Genomic DNA, 27,333 nt, shown 5'->3' with positions numbered 1-27,333 from the left:
AATATCATTTGTCTTTCTGTATTACTACTCATAGCTGCTGATTTAAGTCCTTTGTTTTCCCTTAATATTTGTTCTACTTTTCTTGTGTTAAATTTTCTTATGTCCTCTCTGAGTCTCTTTCTAATGCCTTTGTATAACTCAGTACACTCAATTTTGTCCTTTTCAGTCTTTACCTTGCTCTTCATTTGTCGTCTTCGGTTCATCATGACATGTGTTTCTTGATGAATTTTTTCTTCTTTGGATTTCTTTTTCCCTATAGGTTTCTTGGGCTTTATCACTTTCAGAAAGTTGTAGTATTCCTCATCAATATCTTGGTTCTGAACAGTCTGCAAAAGCTCAAACTTGTTCTTAAGTTCCAGTACATAACTGCTTTTTCTCCTCTTCTGTTATCTCAAAGACCTTCATATTATTTATTCGAGTCAGTTTTTTCCTTTCTTTTTCTTTCCTCTTTATATATACAGTGGGGGCCCCAACATCCGATGGTAATTCGTACCACAAAACCCATTCTATGTTGAAACCAATAATACAATGATTTCCTGTAATTCGTTCCCCCAAGAACATATAAAGTAGGTATTTCTTACATGTTATACATAATTTTTACATTAAAAATTAGTGTTTTATTCCATTCATTAATCTTGTTGAACTTCTCTGTACTTGTTCCAGCAGCTCTACCTCCTTCCTAAAATGTGGCCTCCAGACCTGTATACAGTACTGAAGGTGTGGCCTGTGATTATCCTCTTATACAAGGGGATAATCACATCCTTTTAACATTCTTCTATTCTTCCATTCTTCTATTATAAAATGTTATTCTATAACATTCTTATCCTGAACAACTTTACACACTTTAGCACATTTATTGGAAAACTAAGGTTTAGATAAAGGATGAGATTTTGAAGTGGAGTGTGGAATAAAGGATTCCATTCCGTCAAGAATAATTTCACTGACACAATCTGAGCAAACTTTGACATCAGAAGTTTTGAAAGAGTAATCCAACCAAGAAAAGGAAATCTCGCAGATCATTCCATTTTGCATTCTTGTAATACCAAACAACACGAGGTTGGGAATAGCCATGGGATAAAGGCTCCATTGGAGAAGAGACAATCATCAAGTTGTGATCTGAGGTGCCTAAAGGACCACTCACTTCAATGATGTACTTAGAAGGGTTATTTGTTAGAAAAAGATCAAGCTTGTTGGCTATATGGTTAGGACTGTCCAGTATTTTGGTAAGTAAATGAACAATCTGTGCGAGGTCATTATTAATTGCAAAAGCCTCAGCATCTCAACCAGCTGGGGTTGTGAACATTAAAATCACCAAAGAAAATTACCTCACTGTTAGGAAAGTTGGACTGGAGAAAGTCAAGTCTCAAAGAGGTCCAAGTGATTAGTGGAGTTGGGAGAACAGTAGAGCAACAGATGAATCTGACAGAATGAGGTGGAGAGATTTTAAGCCAGAGAAGATCAAAAAGAGGAGATTCCAAATTACCAAGTCTCTGACAGGGAATATTAGAACGTTATCATACAGCAAATAATTTGTACAACTGAGATGAACAGTGGTTGAATCAACTGATAACTGAGATTCTGTAAGAAAAAGTACATGGGGTTTAGCAGACTGTAAATGGAAATGGACATTACTGAGATTAGAACTGAGACCATGCATATTTGTGAAATGAACTAGGAAGTGTTTGGGAGGTTTAGATCTTTTCGCAGATAAGTTTCCTCTATTAGTTTGACATTACGGTAAGCTAAAAACTGTTTTTTAAAACAGAATAATACTTTTTCATTAGGAAAATACTGTTTATTCGTAGTGCAGTATGGAGGCTATTTGTTGTGGTGGCTGCTACTCATGGATCAATACCATTACAGGAGAAGAAACAAAGTTCTTCTATTATGAACCACAGGACATGCAACTATCCATACAGACAGGTAAACCAAACCATGCAGGATATTTAAATTTCTCCATAAAGTTTTCTTCTCCTTCTTCAATGTTTAAAAATTACTGTTTCCTTTATCAATTATTCATAGTTAGCCTACACTTCCTACTAAAAATAGCTGTACTCAATTAATGGAATAAATCTTTTTTACAGAGAAAATGATTGTCTCTCCCCATCCTCCCACAATTCGGTCGGAAGCAACCCCAAATATTATGCTTTCATATAATTATGATGAGTTCATATAACTGTCAATTCTATTGGCTGGAACAGATAAGAAATAAATTCAGGATTATTTTGACATCCAATTTTTACGTAAATAAATAAATATTATATATTAAATTACTTACCTTGAAAACTTTTCCAAACGCCCCATCTCCCAGTTCACCAATTATATCCCAAAAATCTTGCGGGTTTTCATTAAATTTAATATTGTGATATAACTTTTTCCTCTTTGATTCAGATCCATTGCCGATCCCGAAATTGAAAATTTTCTTGAAACTGCTAAGAAAAGACATTTCGTATTTCTCCTCAGATTTCAATATCAAAATAAGAAGCTACGATGACTTTAGAGAATACTGGATAATGTAGTTTTCGACTAGATTTTTTCTTGTTTCCTGATGACTCCAACATTATTCTATACAGAAAACCAAAACGATAGAATCAACGACATTGAACATCACAAAAAATCTATCACTTTCAAACTACATGACGGAAAATTTAAGTTAAAAAAGAATTTTCAAACGGAAAGCGGAGGCTATACCAATTACACCTCCTAGAGGAAAATGGTGGACGCATTTGATATCTTCATTCACTAAAAATACACAAACTAAAGTTGTTTCATATTTTTGCTTGTAACATTCCATTTTAAGAGCTTGTGCTCACAGCATTAAAATGTAGCACATCAAACACAATAGGTGGCCTGGCATTTGAACAATAAACTTCTGGCCAAATGAAGACCTTGACAAGGTAAAGACAACGCAACATTACAAGATGCGTAGGCCTAGCTTAGTCACCTGATGGAATGTTTCTGGGCACATTTCGAGTAAATTTGGGATATTTTTACATACACAGGCAACACAGTTTATTCCACTGCTTCTAGAATATTTTTAAAAAAAAATAAATTCTAATAAAGTGTACACTAACTATCCCAGTCAACAGAAGCACATTATAAAATCCACATATTTACTTCCTGATTGCTATGCACACCAAATGCCAACTCCGATCAGCTTTGCCGGCAGCACAGTTGGTTACAAGTCTTCACCCTGCTGTGACGTCATATCCTCTTTACTTCTCGTTTTATAGGCTAGGTAGCGCTTTTGTACAGATATTCAGAAGGCTAAGATTACTAGCATAGCAGCATGTAGCTCAATAACTCCATGCATAATATACATCTTGTATACTAAACCAATGTTTCTCTAAAGTATTGCGAAAAAAAATCTTTTTTTTCGTTATATCACTTATCTCTCTCATGTGTATTATATTCATAACATATTAGTTTAGTACCATCGTGGGCAGCACAGTTATTTTTTATTTAATTGTAATAAGAGATTAAATAACACTGCACTCCACGTAAATTTTAAAGGCAAAAAAATCGTCGAGTTTATTGAAAGAAGATGGAAAGAAAACTTTACAGAAAATATTCTACTAACCCAAGCATTTATAGACCAAATTTTGACGACGTTTTGAAATCATTCCTGATGTCGCTTTCAATGCTAAATGTTTTTTGGTTATGGAATGTTTTCTATAACATTTTTTTTTTCAGCTTATTTCAGTAAACTCCATAATTCTTTGCCTTTAACATTTAAATAGAGTGCAGTGTTGTCAATCTAATATTACAATTAGTTAATTCCCAAATATGTCTTTCTCTTAAGAAATTCTTTTTATTTATTTATTTACTTTATGAAAATCTCAAACACAAAAGATATCAGAAACTACACACTCAGTGCTGAGCATGGGTTGAAGGCTGAGTAAACAGAAGATACTAGTTAAAATTAGCCTTGAATTTCTGTAGACTGTAATTTTCGCGAAATACACATGAAGGAACATTGTTCCAGAAAAGTAGAATCACTGTCCTCCGCACACCAGGTATAAAAGACACGAGTTCGAATCCCATCGATGACGCGAGGAAATTTCATGGGCCTTTTTTTACAATGTGACTGAGTTAGTTGGTCTCAGGTGAGGGAGGGCAGCTCCGTTTTTTGTCCTGAAAACTCGGGTTTTTAATACAGCAAAGATCAAATCGACCACAGAACACTCGCAATTTACAGACAAATATAGGCCATATATACGGCGATATATGGCCTAAGTCTGGAAAAACCACTAGGTCAGAGGAGTTCGCAAGTAATCATTTCTATACTCTTCTGACTTGTGTTGTGCTGGAATATAAAAGAACTCTTTAATAATTTTTGATGTAAATCCTTAATATGAGATCTATATACTCAGTAGCAAACCTAGTTTCCTTAATGATACATAAAGAGCGAGAATATTCCCTGCTTGTCAATTATGTTTCAGAACTCTCATAGCATGAGATTTGTTCAACTTTTAAGTGAAGTAGTTATATGATGATGAAAAAAGAGTTTGATGAAACCGGCTTATTAGTATTAATGTTGATGAAACATATCCATACTACTCACTTCCACAACGCCTGATAAAAATTTATTTCAACAATGGATTGATATCCGGCTGAAAGCAATTTCACATACACTTTTCCAATTTATGTCCCTTTATGTATGTTGTCCGAAAAAGAGTAAGGATACCACCAGAATTTAGTTTACTCAATCCATTTAAAGAATTAAACAGTTAATCAGATCTCCTTGCAGGTGTCTAATTTCCAAATGCTGCAACATACGAAACTGAAGTCTTTCATTGTAAGATACCCTTTTGTGTAGTTGATTAATCTTCTTACTGTATTCTTCACCCGTTCCAACAGATACTGTATAGATCCATCATAAAATAAAATAAGCATCCAGACCTGTATTCAATATTCAAGATGCGGCATAACTATTACCTTATAAAATGCGATAATCACCTTCCTTCCCTGCTGGCAAAACTCTTAAATATGAGAACCCCATAAACTGTCCGAACAACTTCTCTGTTCTACTCAGAGAACTTCATGTCAGATTGTACCAAGGCACACTTCTCTTGATAAAAATCGTACCAAGAGAACAACGTTTCTTTCATTCTTTACGACCTTGAGTATCATCACCCAATTGATATCTGATTATGGAATTATTGATGTCCCTATGCAGTATCCTATATTTATAAATATTAATCCTCAATTTTTAGTTCTCAGCCTATCTGTCTAATTTTTCTTGGTCTTGTGCAATAGTATGCTTTGACCCTGACAACATTTGTATCATCAATAAATTTAGACAATAAGCTTGATATGCAATCGCCAACATCATTAAGAAACTGAAAACAGTAAGGGACCCAAGAATAGCAGTTCCCATTTATATCCACCCTCTATCTCTTGCTACTTAACCATCCGTTTATCCATAGCAATAACTTGCCTGACACATTGTACAAATTGGAGCAGAATGGTATTAAGGGTAAGTTGCTACAATGGATAAAAGGATGGTTAAGTGGGAGAAGACAGAGGGTAGTAATAAATGGGTGCTGCTTTCCGTGGACTAATGTTATTAGTGAAGACCCACAGGGTTCGGTGTTGGGTCCACTGTTGTTTTGTATGTTTATCAATAATATTGATGAAGGTATATCAGGCTTAATGTTGAAGTTTGCAGATGATACAAAGGTTGGCAGGGTTGTTAATGGCAGTGTGCTACTGCAACAGGATCTAGATAATATGGGCAGATGGGCTAAGAAGTGGCAACTGAAGTTTAACCCTGACAAATGCAAAGTACTGCATATGGGTAGACGTAATCCCAGAGAAACGTACCAACTGTGTGTAACTACACTTAAGGTGGTAGAAAATGAAAAAGACCTTGGAATAATTGTGCAGTCAGATAGGAAGTTTTCTGAGCAATGCCAGGGCAGGTCATGGGGTTTTGTCAATGATATATAGAAATTTTGCTACCAGGGAAAAGGAGGTGATTGTCCCTTTGTATAAGGCAATGGTCAGGCCACGCCTTGAGTACTGCGTACAGGTCTAGAGGCCTCATTTAAGGAAAGATGTAGATTGACTTTAGCGTGTACAGAGAAGGGCAACAAGACTGGTGAGGGGAATGAAGGGATCCTCTTACAAAGAGAGGATTAAATTCTGCAAATTGCAGTGGCTGGAGACTAGGCACCTGCGCGGTGATCTGATTGAGGTGTATAAGGCCTTGAATGGGCTGAGCACGCTGAATTCTGATGGGATCCTTCCACTTGTTCAGATTACGAACCTAAGGGGGCATAAATTCAAATTAAGAAAAGACAGATGTAGAATAGATGTGCGGAAATTTGCCCTTAGCCAGCAGGTGGTTAATTGCTGGAACAAACTTCCATCTGTCGTTGTGGAAGTTGATAGTTTGAATAAATTTAAAGAGGAACTGGACAGGCATTTGGAGGGAATGGTGTGATTTTTTTTTTTTTGGCTGATGCTGCATAAGCTCATACACTTGCTTTCTTGCATCACATGCCACTACTACTACATCGCTCCAATGTATACAGCTGTTTTTCATGTAAACCAGTAACCAAAAGTTTACTGATATCTAAGCATACGAGGTACGGCAATAAAGTTCCCAGATTGATGCAATAAATAGAACATAAAATGAAGGAGCTCAAAAATTTTTTGAGCTCAATAATGTTTTTGAATAATATTCACCTAATTGAATGCACTTATTAAACAGTTCTAAAAGTTTCTGAAAAGAGTCAGAGAAGGCGTCCAAAGAGATGGTGTTCGGTTTGTCAGTTACGTTTTTCTTTATGTTCTCAAAACTCTGAAATCTATTTCAATTGAGAGCAGTCTTCACCTTGAGAACGGGTGGAAAAGGCCTGGGTTCGAATCCCGTCGATGACGCGAGGAACTTTAATGGGCTTTTTTTCACTTCGTGGCTGAGTTAGTCGGTCTCAGGCGTAGATAGCAAGATTTTTCTCCCCAGTAACTGGGGTTTTTTCGTCCAGCAAAACAGGCAAATCGACCATAGAACACACGCAATTTACAGACACAAATACGGGTTAATGTATTTAATTACGGGCAACCCTAAAATAATATATATTTTTTTCACCTTGAGAAGGTATAGCACTATGTCTAATGGATGCGGGAATTCACCTTCTTCAGGGCAGACATTGTAATGTCTGCAAAGATTGTAATGGTCTATCTCCACTTGGCTAAGGACATTGTGGCCCACATCCTCGTGGTGTAGACGGGCATCGGGCACGCTTTCCAGGAGGCCAGAAACAACACAACAACACATAATATACACAAACACAACACTACACGTTTCTGGCCGCTCTACCGACTTTTGTATCATCACAGATGTGATGATACAAAAGTCTATAGAGATGAACTAATGTTCCTGGAGCCGCTATACAGAAGATACTATACATGTCTACATTCACCTTGAGAAGTCTGCGCGTGTAGCACAGTGGTATCATCACCGTCCTCTCCACACTAGGTGGAAAAGGCCCGAGTTCGAATCCCGTCGATGACGCGAGGAACTTTAATGGGCTTTTTTCACTCAGTGGCTGTTGAGTTGGTCGGTCTCAGGTGTGGATAGTAAGGTTTTTTTTCAGAAACTGGAGTTTATTCGTCAGTAAAAGAGGCAAATCGGCCAGAGAACACACGCAATTTACAGACACAAAATACGGGTTTATGTAATGAATTACGGTTGACCCTAATTTAATAATTTGAATTATAATAATTTTTCTAGATCAGGAGAATAGGGTGGATGGTTGTTGTGTATAATGCCATGTTTCATCAGAAATGTCTCCACAACAAGAGTGGAATGGGTAGCTGACACTTGTTGCATTATCATGCAACAAGTGTCAGCTGTCTTTCTATCGAAATTGCGGCCTCACCAGGAAAATGCGCTTAAATAGTCTTTGAAGTACCTGTATGTAGAACGCAGCATTCACTCTCTCCCTTCAAGTATAAATTCCGTGTGAATCACACACTGTTTTTCAAAACCATTATGAGCATCGTCTTGATCCTGGACTTCCGTAAACGAAACTTTTTTGGGCCTTGGTGATGATTTTGAAGTCCACTGCAAACTCTGACGCTTCGTCTCTGGGTCATACTGAATTTCTCAACACTAATCTCAGTTAAAATACAGTTGAGCAAATTAGGATTGTCTTGACAAGTCTGGATGAAGTTTTCGCACGATGACTCTTCATTGCTTCTGTTCATCTATGAGGCTGTGCAGCACAAATTTTGCACTGCTCTTCCTCATCCCTAAATCTTCATTCAGAATTTGGCGAATCGTCTCCTTATTCATATCCAAATCATCAGCCATCATTCTGAGGGTTCAAACGACAATCTCTTGCCACAATGGCCCGAACTTTTGCAACTCTGTTCTCATTTTGAGAGGTTGACAGACGCCCACTTCTTGGCCCATCGTGAACATCCTCATATCCGTCTTTGAACAGCTTGTACCATTCAAACACACTAGTTTGACTTAACGCTTCATCAGCATAAACAGATTACGTTTCATACGTTTTTGTTGTAGATTTTCCCAGTTTAAACCAAAATTTGTTATTTGCATTCATTGCTCCACTGAAAAATCGTGACATGGAACGTTAATGCTACTAACGACACTAGCTGTTTCTTAAAACCTGTCAGCCTACTGGACTATCTCTGTACCACCAATTTTTAGAAGAAAGTTTCAGCTACAACCTCCATTTATTTTCAAACTCTTCTTACATCATCGCAACAGAACCATCATCTGGGAACTTTGTTGCCGCAACTCGTATGATGTCAGCATTATTTTTTACAATTAATTCCTTTGTTACTGCATCACAATAGCTAATCAGATTGATCAGAAAAAATCTCCAGGTGTTTTTGGAAATGTATGCATGACCACATATTCGTTTCTAAGAAAGAAACAAGGCTGGAGTTTAAGGCAGCTAAGGAACAACGCCTGATTCTGCATCCTGATGGTAATGTGGTTGAAGATTGCAAGTTGAACCCTCTGCTCTGGAAAAGCCATAGCTATTTATGTGCAATTATCAAGTATCTCTTCTGTAAGGATATTAACTACAAAGGTCTGTTACAGTATTGATATTCGAGGCATACTTTTTGCACCATTGTATCAGTCGTTTAAAGGATTGTTCCAAAGAGTAAGGAATCTTCTTCAAAATCTTGCTGATCCTTGACAATGTTAGATCCATCATCATCATCATCAGCCATTTTCAATCCACTGCAGGATGAAGGCCTCTCCAGCAACTTTCCAGTTCCTTCTGTTTTGAGCACTGGCCATCCGTTTACTACTCACAAATTCATGAATTTCATCTATCCATCTCCGCCTTTGTCTTCCAGGTTTTCTTCTAGCTCCTCTTGGATACCATTCTGTTATTTTCTTAGTCCATCTGTCATCATGTCTTCGAGCTATGTGTCCTGCCCAAGACCATTTTAGTTCTTTAGTTTTGATAAGAATGTCCTTTACTTGAGTTTTCTGCCTAATGCACATGTTTCTCTTCTTATCTAACAGTCTGATTCCTAATATAAATCATTCCATTCTTTGCTGTGTAGTTTTCAGCTTCTCTTTCATTCTTTTGGTGTGCCCAAGTTTCTTTTCTATACATCATGGTGGGGAGTATACACTGGTTCATTATTTTGTGTTTCAGACAAATTGGGATATTGCTCCTCAGTATACGGCTATATTTCCTGAATGAAATCCATCCAAAATTTATTCTTCTCTTGACTTCCAGCCATTTTTCATTATTACAGCGAATAACTTGTCCCAGATAAGTATTCGACCTATTCAATTACTGCTCCTTCAATCATTATGTCCCTTTCTGTGGCATACTTGTTCATCATTACTTTTGTTTTAGCCATATTCATCTTTAGTCCAAAATCCTTACTAACTGTCCATAACTGATTAAGATTTTCCTCTAATTCTTTGGGATCGTGGCTTATGAGCACAATGTCATCTGCAAATTGTAAATGGTTTAGGTACTCTCCATTCATATTGACTCCTTTCTGCGACCAGTCTAATCTTCTGAAAGCTTCCTCATGGGCAGCAGTAAACAACTTCAGAGATATTGTGTCTCCTTGTCGAACTCCTTCCTCAATTTGCTACTGTCTTTGTCTAGTTTAATAAAGGAGGTAGCTTTCTCATATATTTTCTTCAAAATCAACGTATGGGGTATCTATGCCTTGTCTTTCCAGTGACCGAAACATTGCCTTATGCTGTGTGGAGTCAAATGCCTTTTCATAATCCACAAATGCCAGGCATAATGGTGTTTTATATTCATTTGCTTTCTCCATTAGCTGTGATATTACGTGAAGGTGATCCATAGTTGAGAATCCTGTCCTAAAGGCAGCTTGCTTTTTCGGTTGATTCTCATCAAGTATTCTTTCTAATCTGTTAGTAATGACCCTTGTGAACAACTTGTAGATGTGGGATAACAAGCTAATTGGTCTATAATTTCCAATTTCTGATTTATCTCCTTTCTTATGCAGCAAAACTATGATTGCATTATTCCACTGCTTAGGCGTCACATCTTTTCTAATGCACTTTGTGAAGAGCCTTGCCAGTTTTTGTGTTATGTCGCTTCCTCCTAATTTTAACAACTCTACAGTAACTTCATCTTCCCCCGAGGCTTTCCGATTCTTCATTTTCTTCAATGCATGTTCTACCTCATCAGGAAGAATATCGGGTATGTCGTGTGTGTTGCTACTTTGCAATCCATCTTCCCCACTGCTGGCATCATTCCCTCGCTCCTTGTATAATTCTCTATAGTAGTCTTCTGCTATTTGAATTATGCCTTCTCTGCTGTTTATAAGTATACCATCGCTATTCTTCAATTTCAGTATCATTTGTCTTTCTGTATTACTGTTCATGGCTGCTGATTTAAATCCTTTGTTTTCCCTTAATGCTTGTTCTACTTTTCTTGTGTACCATGTCAGATCCAGAGTTGGTTAAATTGCATCTTAACGTTACCGCTGTGTTTCTGCCACTACACAACTTCAATACTGCATTGGATTATTGAGGTTGCCCTGAGGTTGCAATATTCATGGCTTAATGCCTCAAGGACACTTACTCAAGCTATCCGAGCTATAGACAAGGATGGTATGGTTTTGAAGGATTTGTGAAGTGTTACAATAAGTACGACGCAATAAAATCCGCCAAAAATAAAATACACACTGGTTTAGCAGTCTAAGATGAATTCAAAACAACGAATATGAATGGTATTTGGAAGAATCTGTGTCCTCACTTTGTCAATAGCATGTATGGGTTGAGGATAAATTTGGGGAAGAGTACGCTAAAGTCGTCGATCTTGCTCATCAAGTAGACTTCAAGTGTCACCGATGGTGTTGAGAATCAACGGGACGAACTAACAAATGGTGTTGAGAATTAATTGGACGAACTAAAAAACAAAGAATTAATAGAGCTGGAGGCACAGAAAGCTTTGGGCCAGAGCCAGGATGATGAAGTGGAAGCATCAAAGCACGTTACAACAAAGGAAATGGCTGCAGCATTCCAAGGCATGCAAAAGGAATGGCAGCCTTTGAAAATATTTACGCTCATGCCACTAGGTTTTCCAAGATCAATAGTCAGTCAAGATAGCTTATCTTGTTAAGGACCATCTATGATGAGTGGGAAAAAAGTTCTGTTGACATAGACACATTCGGTTGCGCTTGGCTACCAGGACCAGATATCAGTGGTCTTTCGATGTGCCCCGATATTGTTTGCCTATTTATTTCCTGTGGTTATAGTTCACTCTCCTGAGATTGTTTCTGTAGCCGTAAGGTGGAATTTTCAGACATACTAAAGCGCCTGGAACCTCCATATGCACTCAGCTCATCCTTCCAAGGGCTCTCCATTACTGAAATTAACCAAATAGTATCTTTTTGCCTACCATATTGTGCAGTCCTCTGAAGAAAATCTATCAGGGACGTTCTAATAGGATTAAAAATGGGCGAACCATTTAACCCCTTTTCTAGAAGGAATGTGAAATTTGCGTGCTGGGCCTTTTATGAGATTTTATGTAAATTTCTTGAAAGAACACTACAGTCATTTATATATTATTATTAATATTAATTTCAATTTATTGTTAAAAGCATAGGTTCTTTAGTTTTACACATACATTTTATCTGACAGCAGAAACATGCAACTTTCTTAACTTTCCACATGAGTCTAATATGTTTTGTGTAGCAAAGATTACCCATTGCTTAAATTTCACAACTACAGTTGTCCCCCGCTATAGAGCTCTGTATATTTTGATGTCCCTCCTCCTCGGAACTGCTTAAATTTCACCACTAGAGTTGTCCCCTGCTATAGCGCTCTGTATGTTTTGATATCCTTCCTCCTCGGAGCTGCGATCTATTTCTCAGGATAGTACTTTTAAATTCCATACGCATTGGAAAAACCTATCCATTAGGAGGTGGTTGGATGCCTGAAAGGCTCCGTCGAAATTTTTTTTTTTTTCTGCAATGTTCTTCAAATCAATTTTCCAAGCAACTGCACTACACAGTACTTGACTTCAATGGAGTGTTCTTTGATTTAAATACTTAATCGATACTACTGTATAATTAACGAGGGAACTGTTGAATTGCCGGCCAAACTGGAAATGCTGAAAGTATTTTTAGCTCATGACAAGGAGAAAATTTGAAATCTGTTTATTGCCCCAAAAGTTATTTTTTTGTGTGTCTATGAGCAATTTACATCTCTATATTAATTTTCTGTAGCTGTTGGTACTATTATAAGTTTTCTGTGTCCAGATTTGTAAAACGCTATGGTCATTCAATGCTATAGGTGGAAAATATATCGAAGCAGTCACTGCACCATTTCTTGCATATTCCAAAAGTATACACTTTAAACGTCATTCCAGCCGCAGGTGTTATTGAAAAGGGAGCCCTGCTCAGGAGTTCTAAATTACATTTTCTAGTTGGTTCGCTGTCATGTCATTTCCAAGATCAATAGTCAGTCAAGATAGCTTATCTTGTTAAGGACCATCTATGATGAGTGAGAAAAAAGCTCTGTTGACATAGACACATTCCGTTGCGCTTGGCTACCAGGACCAGATATCAGTGGTCTTTCTTTCGATGTGCATATATAATAAATATCCTATATCACTATTCTAGGTAGTTCAATTAAGTTATTACAATTTCCTTTTTTATATTAATCCATCCTTAGTGGGTGATATACGAATTCGCATGTACATTTATTTATTTCGTGACAGAAAGAGGAAAACGGATCACGTTGATATAAAGCTGATATTATGTTACTGGACTTGCTGCCAATGACAATGACGACAAGCTCCAAGCTTTCAGGGTTACTCGAGCGAATTTCCTCGTCAAATTAGATAACTTACAATTAACTAAAAACTCAAAAAGCTATTTGCTTTAGTGCAGTTGATTTCAATAGCAAGTGAAAATTCTCCCCATCTACTTTTCTTCTTTTTTTTTTATTTTATATCTGTCCATTCTTTTATCTTGGAGGCTAGTAGATATTGTGCAACGATTTCACAGAAATCATTACAAATCATCTGAATACATGAAATACGTACTTCTGGGAAATCTGTAACTGCATCATTGTAGTTTCTGCAGCCTTCCTTGCCTAGACTAGCGGTAGGTAATAGCAACGAATCCATGCTAAAATTTAAAAAAATAATAAATTAAAAAAAAAATATATATATATAGAAATAAAAATAATAATATCTGAGAGACATTTGGCAGAGTGGTATTTACATTGAAAATAGACCTATGTGTGCGTGTGTGGTATGGTTGTTTATTGGCGCATTAGCTGCTATGGCTATAGTGTGCCTAAAAAAAATAAAAAAAAAAAGACCTATTGTGCCACACAAAATAGAAACTCCTTCTTGTCATATATTTTAAATGTAAAATGTAATTTTTTTAAAATCGTTTCTTCCAGTAATTTTTACAGAAACTTCCAGGGGCTCACTTCTGGACATCTGGCGAGTATGGGCTTGGCACACCCAGGGTCCTGAGCTGGATATCATCATTCTTCTCTTTCTTGGTGATTCTCTTCTACTTCTGAATCTCTCTCTCAGGTTAACTCAGAATTTTTTTTTGGCAGGCTTCCTTGCACCATATGACTAATAATAATAATAATAATAATATCATGTGAAAGGCATTACGCTAGATTTTTCTTCAAGTATAGTAAGAATTAAGTATTACTTGACCATGTACAGTGAGGCACCCCTCGAAGGTTAAAGTCCTTCAAAAGAATATTTGGTTTCATTTTACATAATTATACTGTTTTAACAGTATACGACTATTCTGTTAACCCATGAGGCTTGTAAAAGGTACCGCGCAGATCAGATTTTTTGCGTAGTATTCGTCGCATGACATGCCCTCGATTTTCATAAAAATAACATTTACCAATCACCGCACTGTCAAGTGCTGTGAATAGAGGAATTCATTAGGCTTAAACGCCATTTAAGCCTAATGAATTTAAGCTTTTCATTAGGCCAGATTGAAACAAATTCTACTTAGTTTAATCCATCTCTTTACTAGACCGACCACATTGAACGTTCCATTCGCAAGTCTCCTTGCGGATGGACCGTTTGCTGTTTCTCAGGCGACACACACAAGGTGGAACATAAATTTAAATTGAAAGTGTATGGTTGTAGAATGGATGTGCGGAAATTTGTCTTCAGCCAGAGAGTAAGACCTTTAAGAGTCAGCGATTGCTGTAGTATTTTTTTTAGGCTTTTTTTTTTTTTTTTTTTTGTGCTGATACCGTGTAATTGCTTCCTTGCATCATTTTAATATGAGAATACTAAATATCAGTAGGCGCTTTCATGTGGGAAAGGGTAGCATGAGATGTGACTGAATTTCCGTGGACTCGGGTCGATTCCTCCTCCGGTTACTCACGTAGTAGTTGTGGGATTTCCGGAAAACAAAAACATTCAATGCTTACCTGAAGCCGACTAACTCAACTCAGCAACGTATTGAAAAAAGCCCATAAAAATTCCTGCGTCATTGATGCAATTCGAACTTCGGCATTTTCCACCTGGTGTGGAGTGGACGGTGCTTACATGCACTATGCTACTTGCAAGGGCTGTGACTTACTTGTTTTCTTTTATATTTATAAAATACAATTGAATTGATTAAAGCGGACTTTGCTTCCAGTATTTATGCGTATTTATAAAGTATAAACATTGTTTTTAAACTTGGTCTTGAAAGCCGAAATTGTTGAATTCGGTACCATTCACAAGTGCTTATACTGTCATAAAATATAAATAGTACAATATAATATTATATAAAATTTATAATATATAAATTATTTAAAAAGTTATTTTGCATTTCCTTTCTTTTCTTTTCCGCATCATTTTCAGTTTCGTTACTTTAAGCTTTTTATGTTCTTCTTCGACAATTTTTAACAACGAAGGACTTGGAAGAACGTATGTAATTACTTTATTATATTAAATTATAGATTTAAACGTGTTTCTGAAATTTTCAGGATAATTATTTTAGTTCTTGCTTTGGTCTCCGTAGCCGAGTGGGCAGGAGCGGGAGTGCAGTAGCACACGCTCTTTGAGTAGACCGGGGTTCAAGCCCCTGACTGCTGAATACGGTCGATCTGCCAACCCGCACTGGACCAGCATGGCAGATTATGGTCCATTTCCCTCAGCATGAATTGTTGAGGAGGCTTCCATCCTGCAGTGGGTTGATAATGGCTGCACTTTACTTTTTTTTTTTTTGGTCATGGACCACACTAATCACAGGTGTTAGCGGGAAGGAAAAAGCATGGCTTTCCCTCCCCTATCCTGCCATTTGATACTGTACTATTTTTCCTTTAAGCCGATCAGTTGCACAGTTATACTAATAAGCTTTAAGGTATACTAATAGTTAAAAGTGTGTATTGTATATATATATACCAATCATATCAAATATTAATGTGCATTCTTTGGCATTTAAGATAAAATGCAAAACATATAAAACACGTAATTCTGTAAGAGTAAATATCGCCTTTACATTTATTTATTTAATAATAATTAGAACATTAGTGTTTTGTATTGCAGGAATTCACCCAAATTACATGTAAAACCACCATGAAGAATAAAGGTCTGCTCATTAAAAACTATGGCATGAACAAGTTTGGCCAGTTACTTCCCGAGGGGTGGCACAACACAACACACGTACAAACTGTGACCTTAAGCACGTCCTTGTAGATTCCATGGCATACCAGAAATAAATATGTCAGTCATGTATAGGTTGTTGACGTCTCCAAAGGTTTAGGTTTTTTTTTTTTTTTTTTTCAAACTGGCATATAATCAGTACAGCGAAATCGTTATAATAAGATTTCACTATAACGTACGTGAAAGGATCTAAACTTTTTTTGTTATATCGAGATCCAGTGAAGTACAGTATCTAGAAATCGTTAAGTTGAGAAATATCACCATCCAAAACGACGGGGTTAGAAAAATCGAATTCAATTTACAAGCGGTTATAAGACTTATATCTTATTATTTACTCAAATTAATAGTAATTAAATAAAATTTTAATTAATATACAAAATAACTTAGAAACTAATAAAAAGTATGCCATTTAAAGAATTAAGTAATGCATATAAATTCAATTCAAATTAATTAAATTAAAATTCATGCTATTGTAGAAAAATTAACATTAAATGTATCACGAAACTAATACTGCAAATTAATGCTGCTGCAGTTAGGGTTATACTCGATTACTTATTTGGTAAGGTGCAGTTTTGCTACCTGAATACTAATAAAAATAAAAATAAAATAATAATAAGATTCTTTATTAACATAAATTGTATACAATATTGATTCCTTACACAGAAGGCCAGAGGAATCTTACAATACGTTGTTTATAGAAGTGTTTTTTTTTTTTTTTAGAAAAAAATAAAATAATAATAAATAAATAACAAACAAAAAATAGTACTCAAAATGTAATAATGAAATAGTAATTAAAACGAAAGAGGACTATAAGTTGAGCATTACATGAAATGACATCGGCTAACTACGACCGGCACTTACATAATTGTCCTTTACAAACAGAAAGATCGGCCAAGATGCCACGCGATATGCCTTGTCTATAGACCACATGTCGATGTCGACGTTGAGCGAGTTGAGAGCGTCCAGAGTCACATTTGGGAAATTTAAATTCTGTAGCTTCTGGAGCCTTGAGCACAAGGAGGAAAATAAAGAAAGAAACAGGTAACACTCACTCTCAGTAGTGCTAACTGCTGAGAATGAGTGCTCACTGCTCACTCTCAGCTAATCCTCACACTCACCAAAGTATGAGTGCTACTTTCATAGTATATGAAATTAAATAACTCTGAGGAATTCACAAGCGTGACTTCTTCAGGGGAATCAGATCTTGTGAACTTCAAAAAGGATCGCATTTATAGACTTTATAGTAAAACCGATTAAAATTATTAAAAAGTGGTCAAAAGTTCTGAAAATAGGGTATATAAAATGTATTAATAAACTATGGAATAGATTATTTTAATAGCGTAATGTCTTTTAAAAATAACATGAAAAAATTGTTATGTCAATGTCGTATGCAATTTATAAAATTTAATCTTTTATATTGATATGTGGAAGAAGTATCAATATCCAGCAAATAGAACATCATTCAGTAACTAGAATTTTGATCAAAATGGGCAGAAATGCTAAAGAAATCAATGAAAGAATAACTAGAGTTTGTAGAAGTATTACTCGGTTAGAAAAACTAGAGTTAAAAAAAGGACGAATCTGTTGAGGATCCAAGGTTTGGTCGGCCATCTAAAGCAATTAGTTCTGAAACAATTGTCATCGTTGAAAAAAAAAAAAAAATTAGAAAACAGAAGAATTAAAAATGTCTGAACTTCAAAAAGTACTTAACATTTCCAATGGAAGCATTTTAACAATAATACATGAGCATTTGGGACTAGCCAAAGTTCGTGTATGTTGAGTTCTCAAAAATGTTTCCATTCATGAAAAACAATCAAGAGGGCGGAGTCATCGAAAGAGAGTTTAAAATTAATTCTTGCAAAATAAATAAACCAGTTAGATTTTAATCCCGTTTGGCGCCTAGTGATGAAATTTGGCTATATTTTTATGATCTTGAATCCAAATTAGAAAGAATGCAGTGGAAGCACAAGAAATCTCTAACCCAGAAAAAGTTTCCCAACCATCAGCTGGAAGAATTGTTGGCCTCAGTTTTCTGGAACACAAAGGGATTGCTGTTAATTGATTACCTTGCACTTAAATCCACAATAACTGGGAAATATTATGCTTGCGTAAACGAAAGTTAAAAGGTGCAATTCGGGAAACAAGAGAAAGTTGGATCATTGTGTTTTACTTCCCCACGACAATGCACCACTGCAGAAAGCCAGTGATGCACAGGCTAAAAATCATGGATGGGAATTTGAAAAATTAAAGTACACTGACACGGTTCAGATTTTGCCCCCAGAGACTCTATTATTTATTCAGAAACATCGTCTCATCTTCGTGGAACTCATTTCAAAGATAAAGAGCTAAAAGCAGCCGTGGAAGCCTGGTTTTATTTATTTATTATTATTTATTTATATTTTTTTTGAGCCTGAAGTTTTATTTATTTTTTTATTTATGGTTTTTTATTTAATTTATTTATTATTATTATTATTATTATTTTATTTTATTTATTTATTTTTTTTTTTGAAGGATTAAATTCTTTGCAGGTTAACTTCGGGTTGAATACATTGAAAAATAAAAAATAAAAAAATCATAGAATTTTGTACCTTTTATTCCCAGTTCTTAGAACTTTTTTGACCAAAACCTCATATATATAGGAGCTGTACTGGAGTACAAAAAGAATTATTTCTGGAATTTTGTTAAATGAAGGAAACGAATGATAAATTGATATACTGTAGATTGAAGCTTATCACCAGAAACAGAGGCAAAATGTCTAAACGTGATTTTCATTTTTGATATAAGAAATAAATGATGTAAACAATTTATACAAAAATGCTGGATATCAGTCCGTTTGTGTTTCAAATATAATTCAGTCTAACAGAGAATCTCCCCTGCAGAGTGCTGTAATGAGCTAAGAAGGACCATAATAACACAGTGTATAAGTTCTAACTTGTGTTTATTTTTTACTACAAATTTAAGTTGACATAATGAAAGAAATGATAAGGCAGTAACTAATACGGCTGTCAGCAATGAAGCAGGACTTTCAAAGTACTTCTGATTTGTTAGCACCGCAGAAAATAATCGGTTCACTGCAACTGTACAGTGCACAATACAAAAGATGATCTGCCACGGTCAGGAAAGATGTGCATTAGGATAAAGTTTCAGGTCATTTAGGGTCACAGTGCTATACGTTTTTAGAATACACCCTTTTTCTACAGCAGCCTTTTCCTTGCGGAATTTCGGTCACTAAATTTAACCAGATAAATACTGCCGTTCAGCTACAACTACAGTTACGCTTGAAAGAGTTATTTTATCATACGAATGCAAATTCAGCTATTCAAAAATCTCTGCTGACCCGTTTTTTGGTTTAGTAAATTGTTCATTTTGGCTAAGTGTTTTTGATACATATCATTTAAAACGTTAGCAAGCAATGGATATTTCACTCTCCTGATGATACGCAAGGAATATCTGTCCACTTTATGTTTGAATTTCTTATTATCTGCTTATTACAATTGATGCGATAACTAAGGAAAAATTTCCCATTGAAATAAAGAATGTCACATCAGCAAACAGGCCCAAAACAGAAAGTATACCAGGTCCAACAACTGGATTTTTGATAATCATCATAATACCTGATGTGGGTCAACCGGTTAACGGACGACCGTTTACATTCTCAAACTAGAGTCACCACTCCAACCTCGGCCCAATCTCTTGGAAAATACGAATTACAGCTGCAAATACACACCTCCTAGCAAAACTAAACACAGAGATATTACCAAGATAAGATCTTTATTTCAGATTTTAAAAACGAACTTCAGAACAACCGATCAGCAATTGAAGCTTAAAATTTGAACTACAGTTTGACATTCATTATTATTCATTACGTATGTACTTGTCTAAGGTGGCACCCAGACTAACGTTCATCTCCACCTGTATATTCTGCATTCAAGTAGAACCTCTACAAATGGACCTGCAGTATAAAGTGTGTGTAATATGTTATATAAAAACAAACAAACAAAAAAAAAAAAAAATAGGCCTCTCTGCCATCAGGAAGAAAACACCACCTGAGTATCTGCTACCTGGAGCCTATTCCTACGCACGTGAAGCCCTGCCACGGTCTATACTTTACTGGCTGCACTGTTTGCACTAACAGCCCACACCCACCGGAGGTAGTGCAATACCGGTGGGTGCCAACAACCCCTCCCCCAGGTTGCCCATACCTGGAAGCCTACAAAAAAAAAACACCCAACGCAGTGTCGACTCCACAAGATCGCAGAAAGCGTCCTCAGGTATCCTGGACCAGATAAACAGAAATTCGTTCCGAAGATCAGCAACAGAGAGAGGCACTGGTGTGGGCTGACGAATGCTGCGTTCCACTGTATTCTGCAAATGTTCGATGCGATTCATGTCGGAGAAATTTGGCGGCCAGGAGGGGGAGCACACGAAATAAATGCTTGAACATTCCTGCACAATGCTGCATGCTTTGTGGCACGCAGCATTGTTTCTTGAAAGAGTACAGTGCCATCTGGATGCACGGTCACCATGTAGGGCAAAACTTGGCCCGGAACGATGCCGAAGTAAAAAAAGTAGTGTCACATTAAGGCCACCCGAAAACTAATTCATCTACCCATGTTCTTGTTTATACTCCGGCACAACTAGGTTAGAGGAATTTACAAAAAATTATTATGAATTAAATCGTTAATCGTATTTAGCAGTCACGGGCTTGAACTACGGTCCACTCAAAGAGCATGTGCTACTGCACTCTCGCTCCTGACCACTAGGCTGCATCATTATGTCCGTAAACTGCATGTGTTCTTTAGTCGATTTGCCTGTTTTTCTGGGGGGGGGGGAACTTGCTATGTACATCTGAGACAGACTAACTCAGCCACGGAGTGAAAAAACCATTCCTCGCATCACTGACGGGATTCTAACCATGGCCTTTTCCATCCGGCGTGGGGAGGACTGTATATATAACCCCTGTGCAACCCTCGCGGATTCCAAACGTAAGGTAGGATCTAGAGGTGAGGATGCGTTCAATGGGGATGAAGGGATCCAGTGATGTCTGTCTGTGAAAACATCCTTCACTATGATACCACTGCCGCCAGCCTGTTTTCATCCACCCGCGCAGTCTGGTTGCAGCTATTCACCTGCTCGCCATTGAATACGCACCCATCCATTGGCATGATGAAGTTGGAACCTTGATTCATCAGACCAGGCGACTCTTTTCCAGTTGTCCAATGTCCAGGAATGGTGCTCCTGCCCGCACTGCAGGCGGAGGTGTCGTGACGATTGGTCAACATGGGCACATGAATAATCTTCCATTAATTAAGGGATTGCGAGTCGTCTATTGTACCGGACAACAGACGCAACACAATCGCTCACCTCGATTGTCAAGCAGTGGTGGTGGTGGTCTCCCCGTTCTGGCACGTTGAGTGGTTGTGTGTCCTCTTCGGGCCATTTCCGACGCGCCTTTGCTACTACGACTCTCGAACAGCCCACAATACCTGCAGTTGCTGAGATTCTGCTTCCCCCCGCCTCTCTAGCACTGCAATCATGCCCTGTTTAAACTTCATCAGAATATTCCCTCTCTCCATTGCACGGGCTTCGTACGAACAAACTGATAGGCACTATATGTGCTGTGCTGGTTGGTGACAGCATTTCTACGTGCTGTGTGATGCATTCACTCGTGGAGACAGAGGCGGTCATAATGTTTTGGCTCATAAGTGTACTATTCCTATATCTATTAGTTTGGGATGGATCTCCTATAGGAGTATGGATGTTAATAATGCAGACCAATGGTGGCTGGTTATGAAGTGCCATTCAGGCTGGTTATAAAGTGTCTCAACACTCAACAAAATAAATAAAAGTGAATACCTTTATGGGTTTACTGCTGATTTGAATTTATTGTGTATTTACAATCGATGCTATAAATGATTAAATGTTATATAATCGTATTCGTAAGTCAAGAACGACGTGATGTGCCACTTTAAAGCTGGCTCTCACTAAGTCCATACAACCAATAACCCACGCATGTGCATAATGACGCTTTGGAGCTCTTTTCTACTGGCTGAAGGATGGTTAATTTGAGCCACAGAAAAATTGACTTCAGGTTCTAGTTCCGCATCTTTTGTTAGCGTTTATTCAGAATGAATAAGATAAATAATTTACTAAAAAGATCTTTGAGTTGCTGTCATAGGATGATAAACTTGAAATTAAACCATGTTTAATTATGAAGCTCGATTAAAATTTTATTGTAAAATTGTATTGTAAAACGGCTTGCTGTATTTAATAAAGCAACTCGAAGAATATTTTATCACACAGCCGCACTTCAGTAAACATGGGCACCTTTGGTAGCGTGTTGAATGTCAAGACATCAGCTGATTTCATTCCAAGCATGTAGGCAGGCAAGGCAATTGCCTCCGGGCCCTTTAGGATCCCGGCGTCTTTGGCTGTCTCTTGTTTTTGCAATTTTCATTAATTAAGTAGGGGCGCGAACATGTGCTTTGCCGCCGGGCCCGAAAAATGGTAGCTACGCTACTGATTCCAAGTGTTCTGAAGCATCTTTCGAAAAATGAAAGTTACTTACTGCCTGTTCAATCCGGTCTTTTAACTCTCTGACGTTAACTTTTTTTTTTGCATACACCTTGTCTTTTACGTAGTCCTATACAAAGAATGAGGAACGAGGAATGGGATGTATTAATCGAGATGGTCCTATTCCATCAGATCATCTCGATCGATCCATCTGTTAGAAAATTTTTATTGAGGAAATCGTGCACATGCAAGCTCTAGTGTGGTGGTGCCCCATCTTCCTGATAGAACACATGTAGCTGCAATTTTTTTTATTGAGGTAATCGCGGAATTTGCGGATTCACAGTGTTTTTGTGGTAGAAAATGCCCTGTCACCTGGCTGAAGGACAGCGTGCACCACACGTTGACCTTGGGACTATCACGCCCGTGTTCACGAACTGAGCGGAGATTTTCAGATGCCAATATGAGACAATTGTGTCTGTTAACTTTACCAGACAGGTGGAATGCCGCTTCGTCACTGAAAATAACATTTTCCAGCAAATGTTCATCCTCGTCTATACGGTTGAGAATGTGAACAGTGAATTCCCCTCGTTGTAGTTTGTCGTGAGCTTAATTTCCTGGACGACTTATACTTTGTAAGCGTAAAGTTTCAATCTCTTGCAAATACCTTGCGCCATGTCTTGAGGTATCTGCAGCCGCAGGCTTGCGCGGCGGATAGATTTTGTAGGACTTCGGGTTAGCACTTCCTGAATTTCCGAAACTTTATCTGCAGATACTCTAGGCCTACCTGCTCTTTTCTGGTGCAGCACACTGCCAGTTTATTGAAACCGTTTCAATCATCGCCTCATTGATTATTCCATAGGTGAATATTTCTGGAATTCCGTTGAAAACATCTCTTTAGTCACTGGAGATTTGGTATCCCACAGTCACAACATGCACATTGCTGCTGAGACCAAGGCTGCGAATTGCATGAGAAAAAAAAAAAAAAAAACTCATTGAGTTGCTGTGAAAACTGAAGCAAGCCATTTTAAAATGCCTATTATAATAAAATTTTAATCGAGCTTCACAATCAAGTGAATAATTTACAGGACCCTGCACATGTATAAATCCATAAATATGGAATGAACTCCACTTGACTCTCGTTTGGAAAGGACTAGATTAACTCTAGAAGATTGAAAGAATTTTTTAAAGGCTTCTTCAATCAACGCCGTTCTGGGTTTCTCAATTCTCACAGCATGTAAATTGATCCGTGAACGCATATTGAATTTCATTCAATATTGCGTTATTATTAGGAGAAGGTACATAAATATTTTATTAGAAATTTTCATTATTTATATTATACAAATTTCATTTTAAGAAACTTTTATGCCATTAACTTATTCTTATTTTAAAAGGGTTTATAATAAATTTGCCATAATTTATAGGAACCATTCTACCTTCCTCCCTTTCCCAGTCATGAAGTACCTCCGCAATCTCCACTTGAATTCTCAAACTACACTTTTCTGTGCAGCAGGCCAAATTGCTGATTTTCTATAGAGGAGGCATTCAAGAGTTGTGCAGCGTGATTTCTTAAGAAAAGAAAAAGCTTATCAGAGTAGCATCCGCTGCCTTGAAACATATCCTGTTGGCTACCCATTTATACACCAACTTTGTCGGAATAGCGGGTTGATTAGTTATTCAAACGTAACTCAGGGCTTAAAACGCGAACCTTTAATTTTTGTAGATTATTCCAAAAGCTTGTTTTTGTATGTTATGCTTTGCATTATCTGCAAATGGTACAGTTTTCATATACCGTTACCACCTCACCCACTTCCAAAAAAAAAAACAAACAAAAAAAAACATGAAGGCTGAATATCCTGCAGCTGTAATTACTAGACTACATTTATCCTGTCGACAAAAATGTAAAAAGTTACAGAAAAAAAACATCATTCCTTGAAAGCATATTGCATATTATAATAAATATTTACGTAAGTATGTGAATATTGTACGTGTAATAAATATACATATACATATAAATATAATTACAATATACATGTTCAATTGTACATGTACGTGCATATAGTCTCAATATGGCGAAAGACATTTAAAAATTACATCTTAAGTAATTCATTGTAATAGGAAAGCTGTGGGCAGAAATATAAACAGTGAATGGAAATACAGTATGAATAGCGATATATTTAAGAGGAAATTCCTCCAATTATTCTAATAATAGGCAAAGGAACACAGAAGTGAAAGAGAGGAAATTACGAAAAAATAAGTTCAGAGTGAAACACTGAAACTCAGTCACCTAAGAAAATATGAAGGAAGTATGGAAAAGTGTAATGTGACGTTCAGTACAGTAGAAATTTTAAAATAAAAAAAAAATAATAAATAAAAAACAGAATAGGCAGAATAGGCATAGACATAACAAGATGACAAATTTTGGTAACCAAGCTACAAAACTTGTGAGCAACAGGACTGCATAAAATTATATTGCTCTTTTAGAAGATTGTTATACACACGACTGACCAAAAAATGCGAACCTTTGTATTAAGACAGTCGCAGACAGAAGAAATGCAAATGGATACATACAAAGAAAATTGTGGCGTAGGGATGATGACATGTTGCCTCGTTGAGATAAAAACTGCACAAGCTGTTCGACTGCATTAATCTGAAACCAGAATGGGAAAAACGATGGACGCATATATCTTAACAGCTATAGCAAACAAACATTCAAGAATATTTAACAACAAAGTCATTGAGATATAGCATAGCAACCAATTCCAATGTCGGAAGGAGAGAAGTAACTGTGATGAATGCGACAACTATCATAAAAGTGTATGATATCCGTGGCAAACCTCCAGTGTTATATGCATACTGAAGCACTCATTGCATCTTCAGAAGAAATGATTTGTGCTAGAGAAAATATACCTTATAGGTAAAACTGTATGCAATAGCCTAATTTGTAAATATATAAGCCGTAAATAAGTATAGACGATATCATAAATATTGATCAATCTGTATATAATTATACATGCCATCTGTAACCTTTTATCTGAATATACATATTCACATCATTATTTGTAAATAGGTATAAATTTTATCGTGATACTATGTTAATTCAAACTTGAATGCATATGCAAATCTCACAGAGATGGATGCATTTTAATTTGTATCATGCCCTCCTTGCCTTCAGGTTGTGTAAGGGCAAATAATAATATAATAAAAAAAATTTTAATTTGTGAAATAATTAGCACTTAAATTGCGTGGAGTATAATCTGCCTTTAATTTCTTAAAGAATTACAGATTATTCTCAGTTTAAGTTAAAACATGTTTAAGTGCTCATTATTTCAACAATTTTCCAGTTCTTGTAATACTTGCGCACCATGCAGCTAAAAGAATAATAATAATGTTTATATCAATTTTTTTCATTATTATCACGTCCTGAATCGATTCTGAAAGTACGGCCCACATATTATGAAACATCCTATGCATATACTATCGTAGCAAAGATTGTAGGGCACCCCTCCAATTGTACAAAATTATATGCGACAATGACATGCGCAAATATTTTGGCGTATTAAAGTAATCAGCGTTTAGTTAGGACTTCATTTCAAACTTGTAGTTGTCTGTTTTTGTCATCTGGGGAGAATTCTGTGCCTGCTATTGCTTAACAATTATTGCCAATTTGACAACGATAACGGTGCAGAAGAAATGGAATCATGTTGGCGTAAAATACAGACTAAAAGGAACTGACGCACCTTGAAACTGCTGGTTAGCTATATCAAAGGCCAGATTTACAAAGGTGCGACAGAGCATTTGCTCTAAAGCTCCAAGAACAGCGCAATATGTCTCATAATCTTCAGTGTGATCGTATTCCTTATAACAGAATTACAGTATTTGATGAATCTCCTTTGACACCTTTCGACATCTTGCACTAATGCGGAGAGATTTCCCTAATGTGGATTCGAGAGAGTTGATGCGTTATTTGGAATGGGTATTACCAATGCGGAGTAGAGTACAAGTGCCCTGTCTGATGCGTCCATAGCCACAAGTATTCTCTGACTTTTGGTAGGTGAGTGTATAAATAGATTTAATTTCCTTTTTATATTCCGGAAGAGCCAGGTAGGGTAAGAGGAGTTTTACAGAAGACAAGAATATTACCATATTTTGTGGTAAACGTGCATTCGGATATACGGTATGAGTAACTTTCATACCGCAAAAATCTCGCGGTGCTGCATATACATGCCATATATCTTTGCATATGCAAATCTAGAGAGTAAGATCGTGGAGTAGGATACTTTACGCTATTCTACTCCAAGACCTCACCCTCGAGATTTACAAGTACGAACTCTTCGCATATAAATCTAGACTTATCGAAGTCTTCGAATGCAAATCTAAAGAGTAAAATCGTGGACAAACATAAGAATGGTTTTAAAAGTGGAGACAGTTTATACTGATAAATAAGGGAGGGTGCCGCAAAGAAACATGAATATACGGTGTTAATCAATCTGAAATTTATGAATTTGGCTGTGGAATGGCAACATGCTAGTGAGCACGTGAGATTTGGTACTTGGACACAATAAAGAAATGTTGTGAGGTACCATTTATAACTGTATTTGAGGAGTTATCGATATCTGTTAACTACTGCACTTAACGTGTATTAATAACTAGCGAACAGTCATCACTAGCTTTCTGGAGGCAT

The 27,333-nt window shown here is 36.7% G+C and overlaps 1 protein-coding gene across 1 annotated transcript in view; it reads right to left on the bottom strand.

Annotated features, from left to right (window-relative positions):
* The window catches only part of LOC150089647 (serine/threonine-protein kinase 10-like), a 218,350-nt gene extending 215,333 nt beyond the window's left edge, over positions 1–3,017 (bottom strand). The window contains exon 1 of the mRNA XM_090389579.1: positions 2,279–3,017. Within this exon, the coding sequence (XP_090245705.1) occupies positions 2,279–2,446 (168 nt within the window). The 5' untranslated portion in view covers positions 2,447–3,017. The remainder of the gene's footprint in view (positions 1–2,278) is intronic.
* Between the last annotated feature and the right edge of the window lie 24,316 nt (positions 3,018–27,333).

The sequence above is a fragment of the Mastigoproctus giganteus genome, chromosome 2, assembly GCF_048544385.1.
Source record: "Mastigoproctus giganteus isolate SK-2022 chromosome 2, ASM4854438v1, whole genome shotgun sequence".
Classification (NCBI taxonomy): Eukaryota; Metazoa; Arthropoda; class Arachnida; order Uropygi; family Thelyphonidae; genus Mastigoproctus; species Mastigoproctus giganteus.
The sequence above is the reverse complement of the archived record's forward strand: the minus strand, read 5'-3'. Positions and strand labels throughout refer to the sequence as shown.